We start from the raw sequence: 27,968 nt of genomic DNA, 5'->3' as shown, positions 1-27,968 counted from the left end.
GAGCCTTGATAAGACCTCATCTCGACTACTGTGCCCAGATTTGGTCACCTCGGTTCCTTCTTGATGGGGAGGAGGTGGAGAGGATCCAGAGGCGAGTGACTAAGATGATAACAGGTCTATGGAATGAACCATATGAGAATAGGTTGAAGATTTGTGGGTTGCAGAAACTAGTTGATAGGCGGAGCAGGGGAGATAATATTGAGACATTCAAATTGCTAAAGGGATTCTATAGGATTAATTCAGAGGATATTTTTGAGATTAGGACTGGTGGTGGGAGAACTAGGGGACACCTATGGAAGCTGGGCAAGAGTGTGGTTCGCTGAGGCTGTTGTGGGTGCTATGATGGTGAACCAGTTCTAGACAAGGTATGATAGATACTGTGAGAATATAATCGCATAGTTGTGGACATGATGTTTAGGGCCTCCCTCGATGAGTCTAAGGAATCCTGGAGTCGCCCGAAATAAAAATAATAATAATAATAATAATAATAATCTCTTACTTCCTACCCCTCCAACAAATTATCCTCACTAAACATAAATTCTATGTCCATATCACATTTGTGTTAACAGTCCAAGTGCTGGGTCACAAATACAGACACCCTTGATTCTTTGAACAGACATACAAATGAGGAAGTGGGTCGATTTCTTTGCATTCCAGTGGTTTTAAACCAGCCAGAAGGCAAGGCAGGGTGTGCACATTTTCGTCTTCCAAATTTTAAAACCTTACATTTTGCAACAATGAACAGGCATCCCCACTCCCATGTCAATGCACTCAGTCCATCAAGTCTTCTTGTATGACCACAACATCTGCGCTACTCCTCATAGTTCATCCCAAGTTTGCATCATCTGCAACGAAATGTGTATCCCAATTCAAATCTTCCCCAATATCATTAACATACAGTTTAAACACCAATAGCCCTAAAACTGATCCCTCATGCACTACAACTTATCATGCTGTAATCTATCAAAGTCTTTGCAAAGTCTAAGTATACTACTGTATATCCATCTCATACATCCAGTGAAGCTGTCACCTTATTGAATATGTAAGTTGATTACTAAAACATGACTGCCGTCTAGCAAATTTGTGTTGTCCATATATGTATGTGGACATTTGTGCTGTCCATATGCACCACCTCACAACCATCGTTGTGTGGTGGTGTATATATTCATGGTGTGCTGGTGTGTCGTGCGCACTCACGGAATAGCAATTTCACCAATATTATATTTTTTAATTTATTCCTGTTAAGGACTCCCCTAATTGTTCCAGGCTACACATAATTGCTAAAATTAAATGCAATATACTTCAAGAAGAGGACACTTTTCGACAAATAAACACTGCATCACATTTGCGTTAACAGCCAAAGTGTTGGGTCACAAATACAGACACCCTTGAGTCTTTGAACAGACAGAGATGGGAAAGTGGGTCAAATTCTTTGCATTCCAGTAGTTTTAAACCAGCCAGAAAGCGAGGCAGGATGTGCACTGAGACAATAGACCTAGAAATCACTGACCATGACTGGTTATTATGTCAACCTATCCAATTGAACATTGTCATTTGTCATGAGTTGTGCTTTTTATTTTCTCAGTATCATCTGTTTTGCATGCTTGAAGTGGGAACTGACATTCAGGACAACGATATAGATAAGTTTTTAGAATATCATTTTCCATAAATAATTTAGAACTTTTTCCCCCCTATTTACAAAGGAAAACAGGCTCGACGATCTAATGAATGTCCAGTTTTCAGCCAGAGTTTTTTGAGGGTCCTCCTCTTCTAAATTTATTATTATTATTATTATTATTATTAAACAAGACCTCATGGAGTCAAAGACTCATCTAGGAGGTCGTTTTATCTCACACACATCTCATCATACCGGGTCTTAAACACATTCAAACTCCCTGCAGACACCACACTCTCAGGCAAGGCATTCCAATCATTCACAACTCTGCACGAAAAAAACCTGCCTCTCACTCCCATACTCACACCCTCTTTATACAGTTTCCAGGTATGACCTCTGGTTCTCCCCTGATCTCCCACTATTCTCTGTAGAACTTCTCCACCATTGATCCTATAACAACCCCTTACCAACTTGTAGGTCTCTATCATATCTCCCCTCTTCCTTCTCTCCACTAGACTCTGCAAATTACATCTTTTCAATCTTTCCTCATACTCGACATTCCAGAGGTCAGAGACTACCTTAGTCATTCGCCTTTGGACCCTTTCCAACATCTCTTCATCCTTCTGAAAACCAGGTGACCAAATCTGGGCACAATAGTCCATGTGTGGTCTAATCAAAGCCTTATACAATGGAACAAGAATCTCCCTACTTCTACACGTCAGTGTCCTCCTCATCATTCCCAGAAGTCTTTGTGTTGTCTTCACAATTTTGGCGATGTGTCCCCTAAATTTTAGATCCTTATCCACTATCACTCCCAGATCTCTTATTTCCTCTACTTCCAACAATATATTCTCACCAAGCATAAATTCTGCATCCCATCTTTGTTTTCCAAATTTTAAAACCTTACATTTTGCAACATTGAACTCACATCCCCATTTGCTTGCCCAATCACTCAATTTATTCAAGTCTTCTTGCAAGGCCACACCATCTTCACTACTCTTTATGGTTCGTCCCAACTTTGCATCATCTGCAAACAACTGAATATCTCCATCCAAATCTTCGCCAATATCATTAATATACAAGTTAAATATTAATGGCCCTAAAACAGATCCCTGAGGCACTCCACTAGTGACTTTCCTTTTCCTGGATATTGCACCCCCATACACAACTTGTTGATACCTATCAGATAGCCAGTCTCCAATCCAATGCACTAATCTAATATCCAACCCCATCTGCTCTAGTTTGACTGTCAACTTATCATGAGGTACTCTATCAAAAGATTTTGCAAAATCCAAGTATATTACTGTGTATCCTTCTCCTCTGTCCAAGGAAGCAGTCACTTTATTGTAATAAGTAAGTAGATTACTAAAACACGACCTTCCTTTAGCAAATCCATGCTGTCCATCAAAGATTATACCATTGTTGTCAACCCAACTCTGGATCCTAGTTCTCATAAGCTTCTCCAACAACTTAACCACAACACCTGACACACAGATAGGCCTATAGTTTGATGCTTGAGTTCGATCACCTCCTTTATGAAGTGGCACAATCTTGCCCTCCTTCCACTCTTTAGGGACTTGACCAAGTGCAAGACTCGTATTAAAAAAATATGTCAAGGCAGGTGTCAACTCTCTGGCACATTCCTTCAGAATACGCGGTGATATATTATCAAGTCCCACAGCCTTATTTACATCTAGTTTACTCAACTCCCCAAACACCTCTTGCTCACTTACAGTCAGTCTCTCCTCCCCATCATCAACTGCTCTTAATCTCTCCATGAAGTCACATTCACAAGATTGAAAGATCTTTATGAACTGCTCATTAAGTATCTCCACCACACATTCTGCAACAGCTGTTTTTATACCATTTCCTCCAATCAATGTCATCCTTCCATAATCATTCTTTCTTTTGCAGGCTACATATCGAAAGAACTCCCTAGGATTCTTTTTAGCTTCATTAGCTAACTGCTGTTCATACCTCTCTTTAGCTACTCTCACCTACCAAGTCACTCTCCTTGCCTGGTCTTTGTAGAACTCATGAAATTGGTTACTTCCACTTCTCTTATGCTGCCTCCACAATGCCCTTTTTCTCTGTATTGCATGCTTAATCTCTTTATTCATCCATCTCACACCTAACTTATTTAACCTTCTCACCCGTGGTATACATTTAGACATTGCATCCACTAAATATTTTTTGAAAATCCCACAAGCTGCATTGATCTCTTTTCCAGCTAACTCCTCATTCCATGCTACACCTGCAAGCTGTCTCCTGAGCTCTTCATAATCACCCCCCTTGTAGTTCCACATATACCCTTTTTTCACAGGGGTCCTTGCACTGCTGGCAACCACCCAAGTAATCACCTCATGGTCACTTTCACCAATTGGTGGATGATTTGATACCTCATTAATAATTACATCCTCCGATGAGATGACCAAATCCAAGACCCTTAATCCTCTTGTGCCCTCTGTTACATACTGTCTGAGGTAGTTATCCCTCAAAAACTCAAGAAACTCATTTTCTTTACTTCCAGTTGCTATCTCTTCATTCCAGTCTATATTGCCATAATTAAAATCACCCATAATAATCACCCTTTTCTTATTTGCTTGGCTTATTTGACTATACATTTCACTATCACCACCATCCACATTACCAGGTCTATAATAACATCCCACCAAGTATTTGATTCTATTCACCTCTATCTCACACCATACTGCCTCAAAACCACTGGCCCCATTTCTCTCTTGCATCTCTACCTTGTATGGACATAACTCTTTCTCTATCATCAATAGCACTCCCCCTCCCTTTTTACCCCTTCTATCCTCACGAAACACATCATACCTTTCCATCTCTATTCCTGTCAGGATGTCATCCTCATCTAACCATCCTCATGTCTCACTTATTCCGACAATCTCTGGGTGCACAGATGCAATTAGTGCAACCATTTCATCCGCCTTGTTTCTTATACTTCTAGCATTGGTATACAAACACAACAACTCATTTCTGGATCTACAGCTAGTTCCACTGATACCACTCACTCGATGTGATCTCTCCATGCTGGACTGGGGCCATTTCCCTTTCTGCTTCTTCATTTTAGAACTCTTTGCAATTCCATCTGTTTCCTTTTGATCCCTGATCATCCCATTACTTTCCTGCCTACACATTCTCTCAGCTCCTCTTGGAGCATCCACCTTTCTCACGCTGTGTATCCCTGTCCACCCTGAGCCTCGCCGTTTCCCTGCTCCTCTTGCACACCCATTCTCTCATTTTCTATACTCATACCACTCACTTTCACATTCATTTCCACTCCTTCAATCTCTCCTGTCTTACTCTCCTGCTCTTCCACATCACTCCCCTCTCGATCTGATTCATTCTCTCTATTCACTTCTCTACCTTCCAGCAGCAGTCTCTCCAAGCGACTCACACCATAACCACTCAAATGCAGTCCATCGCTCCCATACAGCTCACTTCGTCCCTCAAACTCATTCCACACATTAACAAACTGTACTCCCATCTCCTCACACATTTCAGCCAGAATATCATTCATAATCCTTGCTCTCCGCCTCATTTCACCACAATCATACCTAGGCAACACACTGACCACCCTTCCTGTCACACTATTCTCCTTTATCTTTCCAAGCAGTCTCCTGACAGTCATTTTGACATGCTCTTTGTTCTCTCTCAAATCATTCGTACCAATTAATACAATTAACTGTTTTGCTCGTTCGCGCCTCATATTCAAAGCCTCAATCACTCTACTCATTTTACCGCCTGGAAAACATACCTTGTGCATTTTATCCTCTAGCACACCTTTAATAATGGAGTCGCCATACAACGCCACTCGCTCATCTTTTGTTATCTCTTTCATGCCATCATGATTTATTTTAATAGTTTTGACCTGAATTCTCTTAATTTCATTCTGCATCCATTTCATTTCTTGCTTCATCCAATCCAATTCACCTTCTGAATCTCGCGACACATTCACTCTATCATTAAGTCTTTCTAACTTTCTAACTCTCGACCCCCTCTTCTCACTTTCCCTCTCATTCATCCTTCTTTGTTTCCATACTTTCGGTCCAACATACGTCCAACTTTCACTATCATTCTTCTCACTTTCACTCTCATATATCTTTCTTTGTTTCCGTACTTTCGGACTAACATGCGTCCAACTTTCGCTATCATTCTTCTCACTTTTACTGTCATTCATCTTTCTTTGGTTCAATACTTTCGTTCCAACATGCGTCCAACTTTCGCCATCAGTCATTCTTTTTTCGCTATCATTCATTCTTTCGATTTTTTTTACTTGCGATTTCTGCACCACGTCATTTCTACTTTTATTCGTTCTCTCAATTTCGTTTCTTTCCGCTTCACTTTCGTCCCTTTTAACATCCGTTACGGTTGTCAAATCGCTCTTTTTCTTTTTTCCTGATTTTTTAACATTTTTTCGCCTGTCTTGCTCGCCATCCTCCTCTTTCAAACGTGCACTCACGACACAATCGGTACTAGCACTTTCTGTCATCAACTTCATATTTGCATTCATCAATTCCTCGTTCAGGTCACATTTTGCACACACCCTGCTTCCATCCGCACTAAACATCCACAAATCATTTATGTAGTCGAAGGAATACATATAACAGACCTCACACTTAACGAACCGACTGAAATCCAAATTAAAATCATGGAATGACAATGCCGCCGCCATTTTTTTTTTCTCTGCAGGTTACTAGGTCTAATATTAACGTTTTCGTATTTAGTTTAAGCAAGAAAAAAAACCCCACACTAATAATATCGGTAGCGTACAACGTTTACAGCCGCTCTTACTTAAACAATTACGCATATATACTTAATTATTCCTAGTAAAACTTATCTGAATCAGGAGCTCTTCAAAACATGTTCGTAGCGCTTGACCCACTAGTGCCCCCTTTATTTTATATATTTACACCTTTGTGTAATTCAAATATACCAACCAAATATAACAATACCTTCATTCTTGTTTCTAATCTTAAAACAAGCACATTGTCCCCAGCACTATGCAGACTTCATTACAATATTGCTCTCGACAAATTAAGATGAGCAGTAATGCACTATGCACTTTTAAATCTTTCATACATTGATAAAAATGCAATCATATGGTCAAATTGACAAGAATTTTGTAGCAAGGATTGAATAAATCACACAATGGCACACCCACATGAAATGGGCATGCGATGCCACTGATTGTTGTCAACACAATTCTAAATCCTGATTCTGACCAGCCTTTCCAACACTTTAACCACAACACCAGATCAGCTTATAATTTGATGCTGGAATTCTGTCACCTCCTTTATAAAGCAATACAATCTTATCTTCCTTCCACTCCTTTGGAACTTAACCCAATGAATGACACATATTAAACAAATAGGTAAAAGAAGATTTCAACTCCCCGGCACATTCCTTCAAAATATGTGGTAATATATCGAGTCCCACAGCCTTATTAATATCAGTTTTGCATAATTCCCCATATACTTCTTCCTCACTCACAGCCAGTCTCTTCTTTTCATAATCCAATGCTCTCAAACTCTTCATGAAATCACATTCATATAGGATTTTTTTCACTTAATTAGCCAACCTTGTTTGATGTGGTGAGTGTAATATGTTTGGGTGGCAAAATGTGAGATGTGTTTGTGGAGAGACTGGAAGTAAGTATTGATTTGTAAGTGCAATATTTCATTAGAGTATGAGATAAGGAATGCGAAACGGACTGAAGAAATAAAAGAGAGCATAAATGAATAAAACAGCCATAATCATGAATGGTATGCTAGCAGAGCTTTATGATGAGAAAGGAGTGCAGTTTGTGGATGAATGGTATGTGCATAGGCTGTTCAATAAGTAATATGACTATATTTCTACAGAAAATAGATTACCTTTAATCGTCATCATTTACATGGTCTTTTTCGAAGTAACTACCGTGAGACTCGATGCATTTGTCTCAACATTGCATCCACTTCTTAAACACATGTGAGAGTCCGTTTTTTGAGAGTTCTTTCAAAACCGCCTCCACAGCTTTCACACATGCTTTGTTGCTTTTGAAATGGCAGCCTCTTAGTGGTTTCTTGAGCTGAGGAAACAGCCAGAAATTGCATGGTACGAGATCAGGACTGTATGGAGGGTGTGGTAGGATATCTGTGTTTTTCTTCTGCAAAACGTCCACTACACAACCAGCAATATGTGGCATTGCATTATTGGTGCAATAAGAAGCCATTCTTCAGCAAAGGACGCTTCCTTTTGACGTGCTTGATGATAATCGCTGCTGTGTTGATCATTGTCTCTGTAATGGACGTTGAAGGTCTTCCCTCACGTTCAAGATCTTCCACATTTTGCCTTCCTTCCTTAAAAGTTTTATGCTAGCGAAAAACACTTGCCCTTGACATTGCTTCATCGTGGAAAGCTTCGCGTATCATGATAAAAATCTGATGCCGATTTTTGCAAACGTACACAAAATTTAATTGCATAACGCTGTTCCAAGGATGCTTCCATTTCGAAGACTGGTCGCGCCTTGTAGGTGCACCGATGAGCACTTGCGTTTAGTCGCGTGACACTCTGGCACATCAGCCTGTATACGCCATCTATCAACCTGTTTTGTTAATACAGACAGCAACATTTCTTTATTCCACAGAAATTAATATTGTGATGAGTGGTTTCGCCATAGTAAAATTAGTCTTATTACTTATTGAACAGCCCATGTATTTGAGGGAAGAATGGAATTATACTGATTTTTTTCCATTTGAATGGCATTGTAGTGAATGAAATGGAGAAACTGTTGCTTGATGGAAGCACAGAGTAAATGCAATGAAGAGATTAGAATCAAGAGATCATTTGAAAGATCAGAAGAGTGGTACTGAAGAGACAGAAGTGCTTGGCAATGGAAACAATAGTAGTGTTATAGATGAAGAGAGAACAGAATGCAAGAGGAACATGAAAATGAGGGGAATCAATTCATGACTTATTTTTAATGATATTAAGAACACTAAACAATTTTATCAAAAAATGTTTTATTAACTGCTTATATTTTTCTGAATTTCAAATCAGCATCATTAGAACAGAACACAGCTTGTATACGTGACAGCGAGTAAGTAAAAATACAATTGTGATGGACAAAAGATCTAAAGTCCTGTTTTTATAGTACTCTAATATTGTAAATAAATAAATAAATAAATAAATATATATATATATATATTTGTTCAGGTTAGGAGAATTCTACAACGCCATGGATGGCTCAAAAAATACCATTAAAGATAAGTCACGAATAACCGTCAACATCTAAGTATATCTGTTATATTAAGAGGAACCAAGGTGGACAGGGAGACATGGCATAGATAGAGTAGATGTTGGAAATAGCAGTGAATGAATGAAAGGGGATGATTAGCATAGAAATGGAATACATCAGGATGTAAGTGGGGAAGTTCCAACTGAGCGGAAATATGTCGTATGTGGTGATAAAAATTATTGAGATGATTGGGCAAGGGCAGGTGTGGAGGAGAAATGACAACCACTTGATGGTTGTCATTTCCCCTCCACACCTTGGAGGTCTATTTTAGATATATTACCAGTCCTAACCCTCTTGGTTAATAGATGAGCAAGCTTCTATTGTCAAGCTTCCCCTAAGCTTTTCATAATTCCCAGCCTTTTACTTCCACATATATCCTTTCTTGACAGAAGTCTGCCTAAGACTAGCCACAACCAGGTGATCACTTCATGATCACTCTCACCAACCGAAGGAAACTGAGAAACCCCACTCACAATTACATCCTCTGCTGAAATGATGAGATCTAATACTCTCGATGTTTGAATGCCCTCCTTTATATGCTACTTGAGATAGTTGTCTCTCATAAACTCAAGAAATTCACAACCAGGTAATCACTTCATGATCACTCTCACCAATCAAAGGAAACTGAGAAACCCCATTCACAATTAAATCCTCTGCTGAAATGATGAGATCTAATACTTTCAGTGTTTGAATGCCCTCCTTTATGTGCTACGTGAGATACTTGTCTCTCATGAACTCAAGAAATTCATTTTTGGAAATAATTTCCCTACGATCATCAGCACTACTACCCGTCTTCCTTTCTTGTCCTTTATATACTCGTGAAAATTACTGTATCCTTCCATTTCTATTCCCATTAGGATATCATCTTCATTCAACCATGTTTCACTTATTCCAATGAATCTGGGGCAAATAATCTCAATCAGTGAAACCATTTCATCTCCCTTATTACTGATACTTCTAAAATTTGTAAACAAGCGCAGGAGTTAATTTTTAGGACAACAGCCAGTCCTATCCAAGCCACCTGTTGTTTGTGATTTCCCCACAACACCTGCCCTTGCCCAATCACCTTTATCACCGCTTACGACATATATCTGTTCAGTCTCCACTTCCCCACCCACACTGCAATATACTCCATCTCCACACACATACACACATACACATGCATACACATTCACTGCTATTTTCAACATCCACTCTCTCTCTCTCTTTCTTTATGCCATGTCTCTCTGTCCACCTGGGCTCCCCCCCCCCCAATTTCCCTGTTCCTCTTACATTCCTGTTCTCTCTCCATCTGTTTAATTGCAAATAATGTTTCCTCTGTCTACTGTCAAGCACTTCTGCCTCTTTAATACCATTCTGCTGATTTTCACCTTATCCCTTACTATTGATCTCTAGCTTGCATTACACACACACTCCACTTCCATCTAGCAACACTTACTCCAGAGTACTCACACCAAAGTCATTCAAATGTAACCATCACACCTATATAATTTCATTCTTCTCTCACATACATGCCATACATCCACAAACTGTACTCCCTTCTAGCATACCATTCATGATTCTGGCTCTCCAACTCAACTCATCACTGTCATACCTCAGCAACACACCGAAACCCTTTCCAACTGCACTGTTATCTTTCATTCTTCTCAATAATCTCGTGATATTTGCACCACATGCTTCTTATGTCTATTTAGATCATTTGCTTCCACAAACACCACTAATTCTGGTTTCTTCCTCATGTCTAATGCCTGAATTATGCTACTTATTCTCCCTCCTGGATAGCAGACAGACCTTATGGACTCTCTGACAAACTAATCCTCCAATTATGGAATCTCGATACACTGCTCTCCTGGAGTCACTCATCACCTCTTTTACTCTTTTTTCTTTCATTCTATTCTTTTTGCCCACTTTTTATTAGTTTCCACTAAACTTATAATATCGTTTCGAATATCTCTCATTTCATTTTTCATTTTAAATAGCTGTTTCATCAACTCTTGCATTCAAACAAGACTAAAGGATACATATGTAACCACAGTAGTAAGATTTTTAATAAGTATTTTTATAAATATTTATAAATAAATATTTATTCAATTTATTTTTTTAATTTTAAATATTTTTAATAAATTTTAAAAAATAAAAAAATAAAAAATAATAAAAAATAAATTTAAAATATAAAAAATAAAAAATTAAAACATTTTAAAAATATTTAAATATTTATAAATATTTTCATAAATATTTACTTATTAAAAATCTTGCTACTGTGGTTATGTGTGTATGTTTATTCATGAATGGTCCACAGGTTTCATATACAACAAAATTGCATTCAAACAATTTTACTCTCGGTCGCTACCTCTTGTTCTGCTACATCATACTTCTGTTTCCTCATTCATACTTCCTTTCACTCCCTTATCATTAACTTTTGCTTCTACATTCTTGCATTCTTTCATTCCTTTAGTTTCAGTAGTTTTTGTTTCATTTCTGTTTCATTCATTTATGCCATCTTTTCTTTTTTCAGTCTGTTTCGCATTCATGATCTCACGTTCTAATAGTATGTTGAAAGTTTATTTTTCACTTGGTTAGAATATAATAAATTTAGTTTCATCCTTTATCCATGTGTGAGCAAACAAAATTTGCACCTGAAAGTATCTTCAGGACTGGGGTAAGGTAGTGCAACACCAGGACGACTCCTTGCAAAGTGGAGCAAGCTACTAACACAGGACAGTTCACCATTGGTTTCCCCAATCCCTCCAATTCTATCGAAGCTTCAGACTGGCATATGAATACACATATGGCATATGCGTATTCATGACTGGATAAAGGATTAAACTAAATTTATTATATTCTAATAGTATACTCTCACTTCCTATGAATCCACACGTTCTCTCGTCTCCCATTCATTCTATCCATAAATTAATCTCTTCCATTCTGTCATGCATACATATTACACTCACGCATCATGTCATTTTCAAAAGTCTATGTCGAACCATGGAATGCATTGCCTGATGGAGTGGTGAGAGTGAGAACGGTCAATGAGTTTAAGGAGTGGAATGATAGACTTTGTGTTTCTTAGGGGGGGGGGGGGCATCCCCTCGATGAGTCTTGATAGACTTTATGTTTCTTAGGAAGGATCTCCCATGATGAGTCTTTTGACTCCATGGAGGCCTGAATAATAATAATTATTATTGCTTGTTGATTTTCACAGCGCTCGCCTAATTGTATTGGTCGATGCCCAGATAGTTGACCTTGTGGGAACCACGATTGCGTTCTGTTTATAAAAAGCAATTTTAATTAATAAATCATGCAGAAATCAAACAGACACACTACATTACCAAAAATAAATAGTATAATGCCAAAATTCAAACAGTACCGTCAATATTATTCAAAATAGAACATATCTAGTCTGGAGCTCAATTCCAACACTACACATCTTATGAACCTCTCCTATTCCTATTGTATTCCCTTAGGCAAACAGCTAGTGGGGATAGCTATATGCTACCATACTAGGAAAACGGACCTCTCATTAAATATTAAATATTTAATATTCAAATAATAAATATTTAAGCAATCCTCTTGGTTTATCAGAATATCTCATTTCCTATACACCCACCCTCATTCTTTTCTCTTATTCAGCTTCTCTACATAAATATCTGAGATATCTTCCTACACATACATTCATGGCACTGTGTGCCATTTTTACACCGTATATTTTATTTCTCTTATGCATAGACCTATATTATCAGATATAGGTCTATGCATAAGCTTTTAACTAACATGTCTTATTTTTCTCTTAAAGATAAATATCATATGTCAAAAGCAAGCAAATCTAATGGTCGAAGGTTTTTTTTTTCATAAACAAATAAAATAATATTGTAAGCTAAACTTCAATAACGATGAAATACTGCATATAAATATATACATACATATATATATATAAATATATACATACATATATATATATATATATATATATATATATATATATATATATATATATATATATATATATATATATATAAAATCTATCTTCAATAAAAAAATCTACGACAATCCAAACATTCCAAAATTTCGTTACCAAAATATAGGATTGGGTGCAAAGTGAATCAGCATTCTGAATATTAATTTCCTGAAAAGTCATCTGAATGGTACGTCCATGGCGAACTGTAATTATCCATGTGCAAGAAAATCTGTATTTTATATATGGTGCAATATCATTAGTATTTATTTCTCCTTCAGTTCCATATAAATGTCCTCCACACTCTAAAAATAAAAATAAATAATTATTTTAATGAACTCTGAATTTATATAATTCATGCAGATCAATAATAGTTATCAAAGAGTAGCAAGTCTTAAACTCAAAATTCCCCTAATTTTTTTTAGATTTGAAAAAAAAAAAAAAAAAAAATTAAGTTACAGAGGAGAACTAACTATAGAAAAACACATCACACGTTTGATGATGATTTATCCCTTCAGTCATTTCCGACCCTATATGACTTTCTAGTCTTGCTGACAAAGTGTTCCTGGTGAGATTTTTTTTTTACAGGACAGTTCACCATTGGTTTCCCCAATCCCTCCAATTCTATCCAAGCTTCGGACTGGCATATGGCTTGTGCGTATTCATGACTGTAACCGATGTGTGTTCATGGAGCAAGTTCCATATGCTGAATTAAATCGACACCCCCATTCATTTGATATGCCCGTCTGTCTTGTTCATTCAAATCCTCTTGCAAGGCTGTCACATCTGCACTATTATTGATAATCCTTCTCAGCTTCACATTATCTGCAAACAACTGAATATCCCCTTTCAATCTACTGACAATGTCATTGATAAAAAGGATGAACAATGCAGATCCCAGTACTGAGCCATGTGGAACCTCACTTGTAACCTTCTGCCTCCTTGATATTGCCCCACCATACACAACTCTATGATACCTATCAGACAGCCAATCCTAAATCCATTTGACTAACCAGACAGTTAAACCCATGTGCTACAACATAAATATCAGCTTACCATGTGGCACCCTGTCACATTCTTTGCAAAAAAAACAAAAAAATGGCAGTATATGCCTTTCCCCTTCAACGACTGCTCTTGTCACTTTATTATAAAAGGCAATCATATTACTAAAGCAAGAGCACTCCTTAATAAATCCATGTTGATTCTCACAGAGAACATTACCATCATCTGCCCAATGCTGTATATAGTCCCTCATTAATTTCTCCAAGGCCTTAGCAACTACTGATGACACACAAACTGGGTTATAATTAGACACTTCCACCCTTGTGCAACAGCACTATCTTACCTTCCTTCCATTCCTTGGGTACCTTTTCTGCAGCCAGACTTTTATTGAAGAGCCAGGTCAATGCAGCTGTCAGTTCTTTAGCACATTCTCTCAAAACCTGTGGCAAAATATCATCCAGTCCCACAGCTTTACTAACATCCAGAGTACTCAGTATTTGGAACACTCCCTCCTCTTGCACCTCTAAACCCTGAACTTGCCCTATTCCTCTAGTATTAAAACCTTTTCAGGATGAAATACTCAAATAAAGTAATCATTGAACAACTTCACTATGTCCTCTGCATCAGTCACTCTATTCCCATTTTTATTCTGCAATTTCATTCTTCCACAATCAATTCTCCTCCTACTGGCCACATAGCTAAAAAATTCCCTAAGATTTTCTTTGGATCTTACTGCCAATCTCTTCTCGTATTCTAGTTTTGCCTTCCTCACCATACTGGTCACTCTCCAGGCCTGCATCTTATATTCTTCGTGTATCTGCTCTCCACCCCTCTCCTTATATCTCATCCATAATCTCTTTTTCACCTGCAGTTCCCAAATTGTGTCTGCTTCTTCACTTGTCGAATACAGCTTACTATTACTACTAACAAATATTCCTACAGAAATTCCCAAGCACTAATTATATCCTGGCCTTCCAATTCTGCCCTCCATGAAACTGCCCCTAGTTGATACCTAAGACTATTATAATCACCTGCCTTATAATTCCACATACGTTCCATTTTCTTTGATACGCCTGCATGTCTATTCATCTTCCAAGCCAAAACCACATCACTCTCTCCAACTGGTGGGAGATATGTCATCTCATTTATAATCGGCTCTTCTGATGCTATGACCAAATCCAAAACTCTTGAATCTCTTGTTCCCTCTATTGCATGTTGCCTAAGACATTTGACCCTCAAGAATTCCAGAAATTCCATTCCCTTATTATTAAATGCATCTTAACTTCCCAATTTATACTACTGTAGTTAAAATCTTCAATAACATTCTTCTTGCATTTGCCAAGCTCAACTACATAAACATCTCCTGCTGCCCACCCTCTGTGCTCCCTGGTTTTTAGCAACACCCCACTAAATATACTGTCTTGGCGACTTCTACCTCACACCATATGCTTTCAAATCCATTATTATCACTGCCTTCCAAAGCCTCTGCTCTTAGAGGACATAAGACATCATTTATCATAAGCAATCAATAACATGCTAAGCAACCACCTGTTCCAAGTGTGCATGGACGAGAACAAAAGTAAACAAAGACCACTGGATAATGGACTACCACAAGGGTCAGTTCTGCTCCGCTCCTTTTTTAACTTATACATCGCAGATTTACCTGATACAACCTCCAAGAAGTTTTGCTACGCTGATGATATTTCTCTAGCCACCACAAACACACCAATTTTACTACATTGGAAGATACACTAACAAACCACCTTGCAGTACTAGATGAATAATTCAGCAAATGGAGATTACGCCCAAATCCTAGCAAAACAAAAGTTTCATGCTTTCACCTGTTAGATCTTGAATGATGGCTCTATCAAGAATAGAACGTGCAATTCAAGATTTAACAAGAAAAAAATATCAAGCAAAAACACACTTCTACTCTTGGCAAAACAGACATAATATGTGAAGATGCAGATATTAACTTTGCTTAAAAAAAGGAATTAAAATATAAAAGAAGAGGTTGAATCATAAGTTAAAATGAAATCGAAGGAGGAAATAAATATTAAATTGTACTATGTTTAAGGTTATTGTCTAAAATAGATGAAATCTTAATAAGTCAAAAACATCAATGTTAAAATATGCCATGTATAAAGTCATGTATTATCGTGCGAATAATACATGACTTTATTATTCGCACAGTGGCCAAGTGCGAATAATAAGGGTTGCAGTTTGACAACCAAAGATGATGTAACGAGCGATGAGTAGGCATTCGTGGAACGCGCAAGAAATTCGTGTTCCCCCAAAAAAGCAATATGCGTACAGCAAGGAGGTGACGTCACTCGGTGACAGCAAATAGGAGAGATCGTAGACAAGTTTGGAGTGCAGAAAGAGGGCGCTATAATGGGGTTTAAAACAAATTCACATCACTGAGAGGGGCTTCCTTTTGTTTCCTTCTACGTTTCTCTCCTGGTTCCTGTGGTGTTCCCCGGTCGCATTTGCCCTCCCCGTGAGTCACCTGCTCGAAGTTCCTGAGTGGATCAGCATGCCTGATACCCAACAAGACGTGTGAAGACACCAAAGCGGCAGCGTATTTCCCACTGCTGAGCGATGCGAATCGAAAAAAATATAACATGAGATGATGGCAGTTTCGAGTTTTAGACCATCGGTGTGGATCTAACTGATAAGAAAGCAGCAAAGGATTCCTTTGAAGGTAAATCGTGTTAGAAGCGGCGACGCGAAAAGTTCGTAAGCCCAGAAGAAACAAGTGGCCAATTCAGGACGCGCACGACTCCCACATGGAGGCAATCCATCATATAGAGGGACAATCTATAACAAAGAATAGATGGAAGGATTGAGAGGTCACCTATCAAGGTGGTAATGTACAAATCTTCCCTTTTATGTGTTATCTATTGGTGATGAAGGTGAAAAATGGACAGAGTTTAGAAAAGAAGAAAGAGAGAATTTTGAGACAGTTTCCTGTGTTATGTTAGTCGACTTGGACTGGTAGTCTACATTCATAAGTTGTCTAGACCAAATTTAATGTGTATGGGTTGTTAGTAGCAGCAATCTAGTCTAATACCGACACCCATGTTTGTGATATAGATGAACATAAGATTCTCATGAGTATATTTGAATAGCATGTCTGTTTGATTATTATTACCCTGGTTTACTTGTATTTTAGTATTAACCTTGATTTGCTTGATTATATGTGTTATTTAAATTATAATGTTCTTAGATAAATAATAAATGTGTTACTTAAATTAAGGGGATATTAAATCCCACATAGTTTTAAAACCAAATAAGAAACTCAAAGATCAGAATCAGAGAGTTTCTTGCCGAATATAGTAAACTATAAAGTATCGGCGACACTAGCGTTAGCCATTGCAAGTGATCCTTGTACGGATGAAGCCTCAAAAAAGGCTGAAACCGGTCTGGGTAGTGACCTCCCTCCATAATGTAATAACAGCATACATTTCCTAGGAAATGTGTTTTTACATTATGGAAAATACCTAAGAATAGTGATCAGAACTTTACCACCTTTGCAACGAGCTGCCCTGGTATTGTACTATGTACTAGGATCACTTGCATTGGCTAAGGCTAGTGTCGCCGATACTTCATAGTTTACTATATTCTGCAAGAAACTCTCTGATTCTGATCTTTGAGTTTCTTATTCAGTTTTAAAACTATGTGGGATTTAATATCCCCTTAATTTAAGTAATGTTTTCATTGCCAAAATGAAGCTTATTAGCTCTTTATTCTTAAGTAAAAAATGTGTTTTCCCATTTATACCAGAGTTTGCCTGAGTAAGAGATTGAATTTTACCACTCGCAAAAATATCGAACCTATATTTAGAGGAAAAAAGGGGAATTTAAGATTGTCAAGGCCATGACTGTATACTGAGAACTCAATCTGACTAACTACTTAATCTATATAAGGTAGTACTTGAATTCTGGGAAAGTTTCTTCAGATAAGAATTTCTATCCTAGAGTTCTGCCTGGCGCAGCATAAACAAATAAATTTTATCAGAGCTCAAAGAGAGAAACGACCCCAGAAATTCAGTTTTAAAGTCAGATCTCAGTAGGCACAAGAACAATAGAGGTAAAATATTTAAGTAAACAACGATGTCACACACCTGAACAATAACCAGGCTAACAAAGAACTCATGGTCTACTTCAACCACAAACTGCTATGCTACAACAGATTCCCGAAATATCTGGGTGTCACTCTAGATAGAACATTATCTTTTAAACCACATCTCATTAACACAGCATCCAAGCTAAAAACAAGAAACAATACACTGCAAAAACTATGTGGAACAACTTGGGGAGCCTCAGCAACAACGCTTCGCTGCACTGCTCTTGGCCTCATTTACTCTACAGCTGAATACTGCTCATTCATATGGCTGAACAGCGCCCATGTGTATTTGGATAATGCCTAGCTTAACACCACTATTCACCTTATTTCTGGAACTGTAAAATCAACCCCAACCTACTGGTTCCCAGTGCTAAGCAACATCCTGCCTCCACACATCCAACTTCCTTCAACATGAATACAGCAAAATGATGGAAATCCAAATTCTTCCAATCCATGAAGACATACCACCCCCAAGAAATAAACAGGCTAAAGTCAAGGCACCCTCCAATCTTAACAACAAAAAATCTTGCAGAGACACGTTTCAACATGAAGGAGAAGGGGAAAGAGTCCTGGTGTAACACTTCAACAGGGATCTTCCATTAATTAGTGGACCCAACACAGATATCTTCGGGTTTTGACCCACCTCAGAAAACTTGGTCTGCCCTTAACCGAATCTGCACCAACCATGGCAGATGTGCAGACCACCTTTACAAATGGGACATGATTGCCTCACCCAGGTGCGACTGTGGATCACCCTGCCAGACAATTAATCATATTACAGCAGAATGTGTTCAACATGCATACAGTGAAAACCTGTCAGACTTCATCCATGCTATACCAAGTGCAGTCGACCGGATAATCAACCTAGACATTCAGTTGTAGCCTATTCTTGATTCCTGAGTGTCTCTTTTATGACTATATTATGTATTTTTATTGTACATATGTCTATTACTATGTCCATATATATTAAGGATTAATGTAATGTAACTTTTCATGTGTGAGCCATATACGCTAAATAAATAAATAAATATCATAAGCACTACTCCACTATGTTTTCTTTTCCTATCCTGCCGAAAAATGCTGTACCCTGCTACTTCAATTCCTATTATTATATTATCCTCCATCAACCACGTCTCAGAAAAATGCTGTACCCTGCTACTTCAATTCCTATTATTATATTATCCTCCATCAACCACGTCTCAGAAAAATGCTGTACCCTGCTACTTCAATTCCTATTATTATATTATCCTCCATCAACCACGTCTCAGAGATCCCAATAATCTTTGGCGAAGCTGACGCTATCAGTGCCACCAATTCTTCTCCTTTATTTTGGATACTTTTGGCATTAGTATAAAGCAGCGGTTGGCAACCTTTTTGGAGTGAACAGCCATTTTTAAAATTATATCTGTTAAAATAAAATTTAGGCAGCCGCACGCAGTGATGAGCAACCAATGGTCCACGGGCTGCATGCAGCCCTCTCAGGTTTTCTGTGTGGTCCACGGTGTTCGTTTTGTACGGCAGAATTAGTATATTTTAATTAAAAATCTATTTTATAAATGTTGATTTTTACATGTGGATTTATTTGTGCAGGTTAAAAAATTAAAATATACCTAAATAATGGAAAACAAATTAATACCTTCTTATCAAAGAAAAAGAAAATATTCTTTATGTGGATCGAATCGAGTATTTGATTTGCTATTTAATTGCTCAATGCTGCTTTAAATTTAGAAACTACATTGAAAAATATTATAATTAATTTATTTATTCAGTTTTTTTTTTACAGTAACATGTTATCATACTTGAAAAACACAGGGATGGCATGTCACATGAAATTATATGATATTTTTAAATATTAAATATTATTATTATTATGTGACACCTCCATGGAGTCCAAAGACTCATCGAGGGAGAATGTGCCAATACCATCGAATGATTCTTCCCCTTCTAGCTACTAACCGCAAATCTGCTAAACATTTTGCGAGCCATTAGATGATAATAAAACAAAGATTTCCTCCTCCTTACAAAAACATATGTATAAAATCCAATAACATACCTATTTTTTTAATTTAAAATATCTTCTTAGTGCGAATTTTGCTGTTGAACATCTTCGGATAGTTTCTCAATATGCGGTGAATACGCTGTAATTTTCATTTTTAAACATGACGAAAGACTCACGTTGTTTAGTTGGTTTCTCAACTTACTTTTAATAAAATTCATATTAGAAAATATTTGCTGACAGAAATATGTCGATCCAAAAATCGATAGAAGTCCAATTTTAAATGATAGAAGTCCGTATGTTTTTAAACGAATGTAAGCGTCCGGTAAACAATTCTATGTGTGTGTCAAATACAATCTGATCTTGCTTTTTAAGATCTTCTATTTCAGACCATTTCTGTTGTATTGCAAGGGTAGATTTTTGTCTTTCCAACTCTCAGGTCAGCTTCAAGATTTCTAAATTTTGAATTCCACAAATCCTTGGTTTTCAGGTCCTCTAACTCAAGTTGAAATGCAGCCTCATCGATTCCAGCAAAAGGTGAAAAATTGAATTCGGTAGGATTAATTTCAAGTGGTCACAATAAAAATGACATAGTTGCCTTGTTCTTTCTAAACTCCTCAAATCTCCCATTAAATTCAGATCGCATATTTACCACAATTTCTTTGAAAAAGATTAAATTTATGGAATTATTATCAGCTTGTTCTTGTTGATATTTCTTTAACGTAGGAAAATGTAATAATGTGCCTTTCTCTAAGTCTGTCGCAAACAAATATAATTTTTGTGCAAACGAAATCACTTCTTCTAAAAGCAAAACTGCTGTATTTCCCTTTCCCTGCAGTTTCTTATTTAGTGCATTTAAATGGGAAGTCATATCCACCATAAGGTAGACTTTTTGTAACCAATGAGTATCTTGTAACTGTTCATAATCAAAATCTTTTTGTCTTAGAAACAAGTTAACCTCTCCAAAGCAGGTGGCAAATCGCATCAACTCCGCAACTCTGGAAGCCATCTTATTCTGTCATGCAAAAGAAGATCGGAATATTCACAATTGATTTCTTTAAGAAGTTCACAAAATTGCCGATGATGTAGCGGTCCTGCCATTACTTGCCAGCCTAGATGGCCGAGTGGTTAGCATATCTGCTCTCCAGCCAAAAGGCTGTGATTTCGAATTCCGCCATGGGCATGGATGTTTGTGGTTGTCTGTGAGTGTACTAGTGGTGGTAGTCAGCGGTAGATGATGTTGGTGTTAGATAATGAAGGTTGGTGGAGTAGTGAGATAAAGAGTTGTAGAGTAGATGCCCTCCATCGATGAGTCTTTGAACTCCCTGGAGATGTAATGTAATAATAATAATAATATTTTGATACCAATTTCTACAACTAAATCCATCACTACTCTTATCTCTTTTGGAAAAGTTTGTGCACAAAGTATCTCTTGATGGATTATGCATTGAAAGGAAAACACATTATGCAAAATTTGTTTTTTAAATAAAGAAACAAAACCTTTTTTTGTACCTTTCATGCTCTTATATCTATTGTGTCCCATCGGTTGTAATAGGTATTATTTTGTTAATATTAATACCCTTACTTTTCAAGCAAGTGGTAACAGCAGATTTAATGTTTTCTCCAGTTTGTCCTGTAAGTGGCAGTATATCAAGTAATTCTTCCTGAGGTCCTTGAGAGTTTACGTATCTACAAATAAGTACAATCTGTGCAATGTCATCCACATCACATGATTCATCACAGGCAATGGAGAATCCTGGTGTTGAATTTAGATCTGTAACCTGCTGATTTGTTATATCTTGTGCCATTTGTATAGTTCTGTCCCTTACAATCTTAGCAGATAATGGCATTTCTCTTATATTGTAATTTTGTAACCACTTTGTTTTTAAATTCGCAGAAGAGAAATTCGGACATTTTAATAAAACATTCTTTCACATATTCACCATCCGTAAAAGGTTTTCCTCGTTTAGCAACTTCTTGAGCAGCCACAAAACTAGCAATAGTTGTTCAAGGTATACATTTTTGGTCGTTTTTATAGATAGAAATACACTTTTATTAATACAGACCAGTATTTTACAAATAAACATTTATTAAAACCTACCAATTTCGCCAGCAAACTGTCTGGCTTGTTTATTTGTAAAATACTGGTCTGTATTAATAAAAGTGTATTTCTAGCAATAGTTGTATTTCTTGTTTCTTTTATCCATTTGGAAAATGTACATTCAGTTATGTTTATTTTGCATTGCAGCTCTTCTACTGCCTTTTTTCTTTCATCTCCCCGTGGATATGCTTTGTCAAATGTATCATGTTTATTTAAAAAATGTCTTAGTATATTTCATTTTCTATTGTTTGAAAGCTTTTCATGGCATATTAAACACACTGGAAATCCTGCTGTATTTGCTACAAATGCATGGGTTTTGTTCCATTCACTTTTAAACTCCCAATTTTCTTGTTCTATCTTTCTCCTCTCTGCTGACATTTTAAATACTATAAAAATATTTTTATTTTGTTAATATTTAATTTAATGTTACAATATTCACGTTACCTAACACAATCACCAGCAAATGAAATCACTGCAACGTCCACTACAAAACCTTTACTTATTTTAACAAAGTGAGCATATTTACAGACCACACCTGCACTATATGCGAAGAGAATGGGTGCGTTCAGACAGGCAAGCGCTACATGTGCTAGCCTTGCATGACGCATTTGGTTTAATAAATTAAAACAACATAAAACATAACTTAAGTAATTTTAATTGACTTGAATAATTAAAACAAATATTTGACAAATCAGTGGGATTATGAATTCTTGGATTATCCATGATATCCAAGACGAATGTAAAGAAGGATCATCGCGTATGATTTCAGAGTTCAAACATGAAAATATTAAATTTTTCAGCATCGCATTTACTATTTTAAATTGTAAAATATCCTTGACTTAATGTAAAATGTCCTTGATTAAATGTAAAATGTCCTTGATTAAATGTAAAATGTCCTTAATTTATTGCAAATGCTATATTTAGGGTTTTTAGTTTCTAATTTAATAAATAACATTAATTTTGCATTATTCAAAAATAGATTGTTTAATAACGAAAAGAGCCCACAATTATTCATTCAAAGAGACGTATGCACCTCCGGAGCTGAAGGTTGCCAACCCCTGGTATAAAGCATAAAAATGTCACTGCTTTTATACCTATCATTGTCCCCCCCCCTCTCGATCCCACTGGACAGTGTTACCTGATGTCATCCCCTTTCCCCAAAGAGGTTACCCCTGCTACCATCCACTCTGGGAATTCTAGTTTCCCTGCATTGATACACTGACTCATTCAGAAAACAGTAATCTCTCCAGATGTCTTCGTCCTTCCTCATTCAAATGCAAGTGGTCTCTCGCATACAGTTCCCTTCTGTTCTCAAACGTCCAAGCATCCACATATTCCAATCCTCTTTTCTGACACATTCTGGCTATTATGTTATTCAGTATTGCTGCTCTTCTACTCAGCTTGTCACTATCATACCTGGGCAACACACACACACACACACACACACACACACACACACACACACACACACACACACACACACACACGCACACACACACACACACACGCACACACACACACACACAATATTTCCTCTCTATGTTTTCTTTTACACAACCTCAAGCAAGAATCTCAGATCTCTTGCAGCCCAATTTATTTTATCCTCCCAAGTCATTCGTGCCCACCATCAGAATCATTTCATCCATCCTTTCAACCCTCTTAATTTCCATGGTCACATTCTTATCATCCCTCCAGATGAACACACCTGTGGCATCCTATCTTGCACACCACAGATCATCGGGTCTCCATACATCACATCTCTTACACTCTGTTCCTTGATTAAACACCTGCATCCCTCACTTTCTATCCTCTGAACCTTTTTCTTTGTGTTCCCCTACTTACCTGCTGTCCTGGCATCACTCTATCCCCTGCCACTCACTCTACTCCCTAGCATTCTTTTCATTTCCTCTCTCTGACTGTTTCCATTCTCCCCTCCTCTATCATTCCCATAACTCTCTCTCACTCCCTCTCCTCTTCTATCATTCCCATACCTATCTCTCATTCCCTCTCTTCTCCTACTCCCTATTCTTCTAGCATTTCCAAACCTCTCTCTCTCTCTCTCATTCCCTCTCTCCTACTTTTTCTATTCACTCCTTTTCTATCACTCCCAAAACTCTCTAACTCCTACTCTGATTTGCCTTGCATTCATCTCTTCCATTGTCCTAATCTCATATTTCATATTTCTCATCTCGTTCACAAGACATTCCCACCTCCTTTTTCTGCTCATCTATTCCACTCTGCAAGTTAGTCATTCATGCTCGCAATTCATTCTCCCAATCAAGACCATCTCTGAAAACTTCACAGTCAATTCACAGTCAAATTCAGTAAGCTATATTCAGGCAATTATGATAAGGGAAAGGACAAGAAGTCTTTTTTGCGCCAATGGCCACAGAGAGGCTTCTGGTAAAGAAGTTGAAATATTTTTTTATTCGTTAAGAGAAGGTAGGTGACATAATGTTTTTCATATAAAATGTTTTTCATATAAATTTTTTTTTAATAATTTTTAGTTTTTATTCATATAAAAATATATATTTTCTCAGAAAATATATTTTCTTTTAGGATAAATAAGAAGACATAAAATTGAATAATTTAGACCTTTCCAGACCTCCCTTCACATACAGCAGAGCAGGAAGTCAATAGCAGACATGCAGAAATTATCAGAAATTATAAACATTTTACGTATAGTACACTGCAATTCAGAAAGCTGTTCAGAAGGTCAAATTCCTGATAAATGGAGTATATAACTCATAACAGCTCTACTGCAATCATCTGGAAAATAGTACGAATCTGTAACTGAATGCAAAAATTATATACAAACTTGCAATATGCAAGCTAGATTCAGAAGAAATTCTTCTACTATTCATAAAAAAAAATTAAAAAAAAACAGTAGAAAGTATTTTAGTGTTCAATCCTTTGGATAAAGGATTGAACAATAAAATAATTGATTAATAAGTTTAATTTAATTTATAAGCAAGTAAAAAAAAAACTTTCTACAACTATTGCTAATCCAGTGTATTTGAATAATAAGGTGATACACATTTCACTACTTGTACATGGGAAATGTATGACTTCTGTATTACTTCAATCTTGGTATCTCTTCTGGATCTCGCTCCCATTGATTACATTTAACAATGTTTGTCTTTTAGACTGATCTGAGGGAAGTAGAGTAAGTCTGCTTGGTGGTAGGATTTTGCCTGTTATTTAGCAGAGCCATCCATGAAAGTTGAGGAGTGATCCTTTTAAGTCACTTAATGAAACTCAGAGTGACTTTGAAGATAGAATTTCATGTCTTTAGGCTTCTTGCTTCCAGAGAAGTAGAGTGGTTCTGCATGGTGATAGATTTTTGCCTGTCACTGGGTGGTCAAGGTTAATGAATTTAGTAGTGGTCCTTTCAGATCACTCTGTGAGATTTAGAGTGATCTTGTAAACCACTCAGAGTTTTTGGAGAGATATCCCTCTATTTTAACAGTACCTCAATAAAGTTCAAAACTGGTCTGGGCATAATATGTCCATTTCATAGTGCACAGAATTATACATGTCCAAAAGAATATGTGCTCTGCATTATGGGATACTGTTAAGAGTTTAGAGATTTTTTTTTTATTTTAATTCATCCTCTATAAAGAAATTTTTTACTCCAAGTGTTTGGCTGCTTCAGAAGGTCAAATTCCTGATAAATGGAGTATATAACACACAAGAACTCTACTCCATCTGGAAAATAGTATGAATCTGTAACTGATTGCAAAAATTATATATAAACTTGCAATATGCAAGCAGAATTGCTGCAATGACTTTTAATTGTTTCTTTTAGAATCCAGAAAATCACTGACTCAAGACCAAATGCAAAACATATACACATTTAATAGAACTAAAAGAACATACTGTATTCACTTTAAATAAAATTACATATCTACAAAATACTGGATCCAAAATTTTCTAAAATAAATCTACATTTTAGAGATTTTCTTATCCAAAAATAATAAAATCATCCATTCTCTGACTCAATCTGTTACTGGATTGTTTAATATATACCTAATCACATCTACCAGAACAAACAAACACATTGTTTTCATAATAACAAAATATTCATAGTTTCTTTGTTAGAGCCTTTTACGAAAATATAAAATTTTCTTCTTCTTTTCCATAGGTTCCTTTTTTTTTCTCCCTTATATAGCACACAGTATTATTCCTCCTGTCTCAGCAAAGTATAAATATTTCTTACCTCTTGCAGTTCTACCTATTTGATGCACACTTTACTAATTTTTATACCAGATAAAAAAGTTTCTTCTACTACTTTATAAACAACAGATCTAAGTAGAGATCTTCATGTCAAACCACCTTATAGTTTCAAATTTCTCCAATTGCTTTTTCCATAGAAATCTTGTGTCCTCAGGACAGAAGATGAAATTTTCCATTCAGCGTTTCCTCAAACATTCAAATTAGAAGATCAACTCCAATATCTTCTTTTATAAACTAAACACTTGTTGACAGTCTTAACTCCTCCAGTTCAAGACTCACAGTTCTACAATTCCTTTTCGGAATCTTCTACTAATATTCTTATGAACGTCACAAAACTAAAAAACTTTCGAACAACAAAATTTCTCTGCTCTGCGCTCCTAAACTTCTATTAGCTCTATCTTGTTTTCCTTGTTACTCCAATACCGAATGTTCTCTCTCTCTCTCTCTCTCACTCTCTCCCCCTCAGCTATCAATCATCCATCAATCTCCTTGGGGAGTATGCACACTACTTGTAAATGGCAAGTGAGAAGTTACATATAATGGCTGACACATCTCCATTAGAGTAATGAGAATGTCTTTATAAAACACAGCACTTAATACTTTTAAACTATCATAAAAAGAATTGAAAGTAACACAATTATCAGAATTTAGTATGTTCTTCAATTTCAAACAGTTTGCATTTCATTTTGACAATAATAATAATATCAATAACAGGTACATCACTAGCCAATATACGTATTACGAAACCAAAACTAATAACATAAACTATTCATAAAAATATTCATAATTTTAAATTACGATTATTTTTACAATACTAAGGCAAGTAGTGTGAAGTCATTAGGGTTTCAGGGCAGTTCGTCCAATCCCTACATTTTGTCTACTTTTCTCGTCCAGTAGGCCATTTCGTCCAATTCTTCATATTAGTCCAAGGAGTTATAAGTAATTTGTGATCATTAATAATGGTCAGTTGACACAAAAGAGAAGAGTGCAAAACAATATGCATGATCCACCCTCACATGTTACGTTAGGTTAGGTTAGGTTAGATTAGTTAGTTGACACACTGGTTAGTCAGTTAGTCAGTAGTAGGTCAGTTGACATAGCTGGCAATAATAGTCAGTTGATACAAAAGAGAAGGGTGCAAGACAATATGCATGGTCCACAGTCAGATATTAGGTAAGGTTAGGTTAGGTTAGTCAGTTGACACATTGATTGGTCAAGTTAGTTAGCTGGCACAGTAGTAGGTTAGTCAGTTGACATCGATGAGACAAATTGAGATTGGACGAAATGTCCGACCGGGTGAGTTGAGATTGGAAGAAACGTTCGACCAGATGAGTGTTCTGTTGAACAAACTTATAAAAGGACAAAAAATCTTGGACCATCTGAATTCAAATCATCATTAGTCTCTCTATATAAGTTGTGAAGATGCATCATGCACACACTTTGTTTGCTTACATTTGGATAAAGAATTAAATGAGAATATAACTTCTTGGAATGTTCTCGATTAGAGACAACTCTCACACTAATTGGAGGCCTCCAGTGTCTTCAAAAAATTCCATGTTTGATCCCCATAACAAAGTTTCTAGATCAAGTATAAAAAATAAATAAATAAATATACCAAAATAAAAATTAATTAAA

The 27,968-nt window shown here is 36.7% G+C and overlaps 1 protein-coding gene across 1 annotated transcript in view; it reads right to left on the bottom strand.

Moving 5' to 3' along the window:
- The window catches only part of Cubn (Cubilin), a 2,223,842-nt gene that overhangs the window by 909,513 nt on the left and 1,286,361 nt on the right, over positions 1–27,968 (bottom strand). The window contains exon 43 of the mRNA XM_090396294.1: positions 12,991–13,175. Coding sequence (XP_090252420.1) covers positions 12,991–13,175 — 185 coding nt within the window. The remainder of the gene's footprint in view (positions 1–12,990; positions 13,176–27,968) is intronic.

Source organism: Typopeltis vanoorti, chromosome 8 (genome assembly GCF_054136105.1).
Source record: "Typopeltis vanoorti isolate ZY-2024b chromosome 8, IOZ_Tvanoo_1.0, whole genome shotgun sequence".
Taxonomy (NCBI): Eukaryota; Metazoa; Arthropoda; class Arachnida; order Uropygi; family Thelyphonidae; genus Typopeltis; species Typopeltis vanoorti.
This window is presented reverse-complemented; position numbering and strand designations above follow the sequence as displayed.